Source organism: Rhyacophila brunnea, unplaced genomic scaffold, assembly GCF_057557595.1.
Source record: "Rhyacophila brunnea isolate RB1 unplaced genomic scaffold, BYU_Rbru_1.0 scaffold_7, whole genome shotgun sequence".
NCBI classification, from domain to species: domain Eukaryota; kingdom Metazoa; phylum Arthropoda; class Insecta; order Trichoptera; family Rhyacophilidae; genus Rhyacophila; species Rhyacophila brunnea.
The window spans coordinates 11,048,616-11,054,899 of NW_028233339.1; the positions used below are offsets into that span (position 1 = coordinate 11,048,616).

Sequence of the window (6,284 nt, forward strand, 5' to 3'; positions counted from 1 at the left end):
ACACAAACGGATACTGATAATTATAATAACTATTATAACCGCTAGACCACTTGCATTCGATAACCACTTGTGGACGCGCTAGGTCGCAATAACTTGTAGATGAGCACTCGTTATAGCTACAGACCGGGTGTTCATTGCTAGACTCAACATGCGGAGTGTCCGGGTTTGGGATATGTACTTATCCAGAAAAGTGCAAACTAAACAGTTATTATGATTGAAATGTTAATCACCTGCCTGAATCGTTCATATGCTTGATGGAGAACCATGTTAATTCTACTCTTATCGTCCTGTGAATTACTTAGCTATTTCATCGGTCATATAGCCTCTAGTCTAGTGCCTAGGTGTACCTTTTGGATGTAAGTTCTCTCGTATCAACATTTTTTTTGTTATACGATGATATATATATGAAAGCTTTATCAGTTAGGTATATAATATGTAGTTGAAAAGTTATAAATTTCTGATAACTACGAATGAAAGACAATATGTCAGTTATAGGTATTTATTTTATCAGTATCAAAACGTTAAAAAGTAAGACATTGTTTCAAAACGTGGTTTTATTATTTTATACGTCATTTTAATACAATATAAGATACACGATGCTTTAAATAAACGATAAATTAGTTATAATAATAAAATAAATAGTGTAATGTATGCTTAATTATAATATTTTATTACTTAGGTACAAACAAACATAAAATGATTATATTATAGTTTCTCACTAGCTAAATATGTAGATATTGAGTAAAGTGTCTACAACCACTCCTCGTGATACAGTGTTTAAAGGCAGTTTCCATATTGTAGGGAGTGCTAAAAACAAATTTGCAGAAATCTTAGAACTAGATCGATAATTAATAATTATAATTAACATATTATTTAACTAATAAATTAGACTACGTATTGGTATAAGTCTGATTATAGTTTTAACTTTTGTTATTTTTTTTTACCTTATTGGCAACTGATAATCTTGATCAGTTGATCACTATTGGTAATGAAACTAACTACGCATTCAAATTATACAACTGTAAATTTCTGCCGCTACAGAAATTTATGTGCGCTTGCAATCATTTGTTTGAAACTCAACGTACATAAGTACATTTTTAAACATTGATATCATATTAAATGCTGTTTGCCGGTCCACATCATACAAATGTACCTGCTTTAACTTAGGAAAGCACGTGAGAGCAACATTCCACGAGACCATGTGTCGCTACTTCCGATGAAACGGTAAAAAATCTTCGAAATAATATAGCCACACTTGGTTGTTTGTCGGTAAATTTGCACATGTTTGCAGTCCGTGGCGAAATTTATATTAACAGATTATTATTTAAATGAGTAAATTTTAAATAGTTTTATAGTGTTTAATTATTATCTATGAATGATTGGGTTGGTATATCTTGGCCTGGACTAGCAACAAGCAGTTAACAATGTTCTTTTAAGAACGAAACCTGTCCTGGTAGTTTTTTAATTACGTGGATTAACGTAGATACTATTAACCAGATGTTTATCTTATTTTAAAATAATACATCATGAAAAATAATTATTACATAATTTAGTATTGAATGAGATGCGCAATCTGGTGAACAATTATTTTTATTATGTCATATCTTATTGGTACCAATGGTACCCAACCATTCGTACTACATAATATTCAGTCTTCAAGATCACAAAATTCATCGTCGTGCTTGGTGAACAGCTTTCTCTTGGAGGATTTTTGAACTGGCCCATCCTTTTTCGGCGAAAGACTCTTCCGGTTGATTTGCGCAGTGCTCGGATTGGCCGCCGTCGTAATCTGAACCTGCAGCGGCTTGAAACCCCGTTGATAAGAAGTATTCGGTTTATGTGTCAGTTTATAAGGGGCAGCAAACGATGGTGGTTGGATGGTTTCATTTATTCTCGGGTTGGAGGCAGAACCCATACGGCCTGGCTGGATGTTGTCACATTGTAGAAGATTACTTGCTGGGACGAATGATGACGGACCACTATGGACGTTATTAGGTGCGACGATATTTGTACGGGGATGCTGTTTCTGCTCTAGTTCTTCGATTCTCTTGATAATATGGAAATGGAAAAAAAGACACATACATTATTTCCCAATTTAACCAATGTCTAGAATTAGCAGTGCAATTTTTCTTCATTCAAATCTGCATTGTATAAATTTGTTTATTATTTATAATGTAAACATTTAATCTACTATGACTTGACCACATTAATTTACCTCATATTAGGTATATTTGTTGTCTTGGAGAAACAATATTTAAATTAAGGTTTATTGAAAAAAAAAGCATAATGTACAAAATACCAATTATTTAAAAAATCATGGATTCTCTAAAACATTTTTGACTCCTTGCTGCATTTTTGAAAAGCTTACAACAGCAAAGTTGTATACTTACATACTTTGAATAATAAAAATCAACGTAAAAGAGTAGGTAGGTACCAATTTTTGACATATAGATCAGCGTTGCCAACTTAGCGTTTTTATTATTAGCATTTTTGAATAGGCATTTAGCTTGCGAAATTTCCATCTGGCGTATGGCGTTAAATCTAACGTTTTTCGACATCGCGAACAGCTCAAAACTTCTCATAATAAAGCTAGAATATTACACTAGATTTACTTGAAAATCAACATGCTGGTATTAAATATTTTATATTATCGTAATAGGAGAAAACACCAGGTGGCAGTGCCACCTGTCAGGATTCTTGCAGCAGATAGACAAATATACGCTTATAATTTTATTAATACACTAAATGTTACATACAAAATGACGACTAAATTTATTACCTGGATTAATTTTAACTTTTATAACCTACCTATTCCATTAGTTATAAAATAGATACTAAATTATTTTTCGAACTTTTAAAAAGGATGTTTATGACACATTTTTTTAAAATGATATTTTCTAGATATTTTTCAATTTTTAAAAATCTAGCATTTTATTTTTCCATCTAGCTTGTTTCCATACCCTATTTGGAAAATTTGTGTGAATAACAGTAAGTTGGTAGCACTGATATACATGCCTAAGTAATTAGATTTATGATAAAATCCGAACGACAGCGTATTATTTATTAGTAGTTAAAGAAACAATCTACCTATACCAAATAATAATATAAGGTATCGAATGAAAAATGGTTACGTATCCATGATTTAAAGCTTAATTTCCTGTGAATAATTTTGATAATTAATTTCCTATAGTTTAGTTTCCCTGCACAACTGAGCTCAATCAAGCCTGCTTTGCTATTATAGAGAGTTCACTAGTATAATTTTAATTAATTAAGATGATCGCAGGGCTCGAAATGGACCGGAACGCACCGGAGCGCTGTTCCGGGTCATAAAATCCTCAAAATTATCGCTCCGTCTCATCGCCATAATAATATGTCGAAGATATGATGCATACAGAAGAAGAAAAGCGAAATTTTGCATACCTTTTGATAAACAGAAATGTTGGCGTTAGTCCTTTTCGTGTAAGACTGCATTTCATCACGCATGCGTACAGTCTGTGCGTAAGACCTTTGAAGTCGTTCCTCATAGTCCAACACCAGAACATTAGTCTTAGAATAAAAAAAAAACAAAGACATGAATAGATAACCTAAAAAAATAACGTAGGTATACAGCTTGAACTAGATAAAAGGTACATAACCTAAGAAATAATATATACAGCTTAAACTAGATAAATATATAAGCATTTAGTAGGTAGATACCAGATATAAGAGGTTTTCTCTATGTTTAGTGAGTATCATTCATTTACATATTTACAACCTACTTACAAAACAATAATTGTCTTTGCTATTTGGGTCACAAGTCTGTAATAAGTAATATTGATATATCATAAAGTGACAGAAAATGTTATTAAAATTACGAACATTTTATACCTATTGATTAAAAGAAACTATCGAAGAAGAAGAAGAAGAGACATAATTGGATTTTGGTCTCATCCTGATAGGTTCTTCTTGACCTATAACTACGTCGTTGCATTTGGGAAGGTTGATCACAAACCTCTCGTTGTTGATGTACAGAGTTTTCGTTAGAATCGCTTAAATAAACATAACGAAACAAAAATAATTTTACCACTGTGGCGATAAATATTATGTTTAAGCCGGTTGGACCCCTAAGGTTGGCGAAATGGGTGGAAAGAAATTGGCCTCAATAGGTGCGTTCCGGCAACCATTCACCCTGAACCAACCCTCGTTGATAAGATAACGTTAGCTCTCCGGCGCACTTCCCCAGTGATCCGCTGATGTTTTTACTAGATATAGGTATGACCTATTAGGCGGAGTCATTGGCTCAGCCTGTAAGGTCCACCATGCATGGCGACCTTAGTCTTGGGCAACTGGTCCTGAGACATTCCCAGTCATAAAAAAATGATGCTTCACGTCCAAACGTAGGGTCCCGTGATACGCCCGATTAAGACCGGGTGTGGTTTGGTGGGGCCATTTACTGCAATGTCCATGCTCTGTAGATAAATTGAAAAATAACATACTTATTATGAATTTGCTAGACGAGGGATTTAAACTCACGCACCACGAATTTAAATGCGAATATTCTATCATTATTCCTCCGCGGATATGTAAATTTATAACATTAATAATTTACTCGTAAGGATCAAGGAATGATCAGTATGACGTAACCATCGTATAAATCAGCAAGCGCTATGGGATTTTCCAATTCGAGCACTAAGTAGGTATATATTGTATTTTTTTCAGCAAAGAATGAAAAGAATAAATTAGTTTCATCTCAAATAAAGTCAATTTTTAAATAGATTTCTTCTTACCTGTTCCTCCTTTTCTGCCTTTACCCGCGATATATCTTCATTCAATTCTCTCTCGTTGCAAACCATTTCCGAAATCATACCATCAATGTCATCTCTCATCTTTTGGGCTAAAATCATTAAGTATGTTTTTAAAACTTTCAACATATTGTGCAAAAAATATTAGTCGGTCACAATATGAATAACATCCATAAACTAATACCTACTAAATAATAAACTAACCTTTTTGTTCATATTCCTTTTTAATATCCTCCACCTTTGAATTTTGATAGTCTTGTTCTATTGATTGTTTTTCGGCATAGCTAGTTGACAATCGGATAATTTCCTAAAATTAAAATCCACTTCATGATGACGGATACAACACAGGTTGCAGGTAGACATACACAATGCAAAATAATTAAATACAGAATGAATAATTATTAAAATTATTTAACATCACTCACCTCTTCCAACCCTTTGATTTTTTCATCGCGCTTAGAAATTTCCTCTTTGTAAAATTTTATTTCATCTTTGATCGCAACCAATTTTGAAATGGTGAACTGTTGTTCAGCTATAAGTTTCTTGGAGGATGCGTGTGCGTCAATTTGGATTTTTTCAGATTCTCTCGATTCCTTGATATCTCTTCGAAGTTGTAAAACTAAATTTTCGAACTCTTCTACGGACTCCTTAGATTTTGTATAGCTCTGGGAAAATACAATTTATTTACCAATCTGTTCTAATTACATATTAACAACAAAGAATTTAGTAAATTGTGTTACCTCAGCTATAAATGAAATATCCTCTATCGCTTTTAAAATGTCTCTGTCAAAAAATGAACCTATGACACTTCCAGTATCCATGTTCAGGATTAGCCAGCAAAATTTTCTTTCTGTCAGTTAAATTTAACGCATCAGCCGGTAAATTTACGGATATTATACCATAAACAATATGATTATTTTCATAGTCTATGACAAACGCGAACTGTTAATATTTTTAATATATCACTCAAATGGAACAGCAAAAATAATATTAAAAAAATAAATAAAACATAGATTTAATTTAGACAAAAGATCTTGAGCATCTGATAAAGATTTATAAATTATTGTATATTAATAATATTATTATTATGATATCTTTGCTGACAACTCATGGCAACACAATTATAGTAGAGGTGGGTAAATAATATTATTCTGTTCATTACTGATTTAAATGAAAATGGCTAAACGATGTAAACCATAAAATTATATCGTGTTCTTCGAATGGCGGTTAAACTAATTCCATATTTTTATAATTTAAAATCTCTGTAAACTTAATGTAGCTTAAAATACGACAAAATAAGGTAAAATCAAAGAGATTGGACCACTCTCTTTGGGTAAAATACATATTAAAACGTCTTACCAACATTTTGAACTAATTTTTAGGTGTTTTGACCTTATTGAAATATTGTAATTATGGTAAATCATTCTACAGTGGCACCATGGGTACGGAAAAAGCGACTTGCAGTTGTATTGGTATTGTTTGTTAGCATTAAATCAGGCATTG

At 32.4% G+C, this 6,284-nt stretch overlaps 1 protein-coding gene across 1 annotated transcript; it reads right to left on the reverse strand.

Annotated features, from left to right (window-relative positions):
- Positions 1-1,648: 1,648 nt before the first annotated feature.
- Positions 1,649-6,146, reverse strand: LOC147064466 (uncharacterized). The gene is made up of 6 exons (XM_085957664.1): positions 6,141-6,146; positions 5,207-5,446; positions 4,986-5,088; positions 4,767-4,873; positions 3,421-3,546; positions 1,649-2,047 (listed from the first exon to the last, which is right to left on the reverse strand). Exons 1-6 carry the CDS (start codon positions 6,144-6,146, stop codon positions 1,649-1,651), a joined length of 981 nt encoding a protein of 326 aa, XP_085813790.1.
- Between the last annotated feature and the right edge of the window lie 138 nt (positions 6,147-6,284).

Excerpts from the sequence above, each read along its gene's own strand:
- LOC147064466 (XM_085957664.1), bottom strand. Across the intron at positions 5,089-5,206 it reads AAATCAAAGGGTTGGAAGAG|GAAATTATCCGATTGTCAAC; the intron begins GTGAGTGATGTT and ends TTTTAATTTTAG. Across the intron at positions 4,874-4,985 it reads AAAGGAATATGAACAAAAAG|CCCAAAAGATGAGAGATGAC; the intron begins GTTAGTTTATTA and ends TAATGATTTTAG.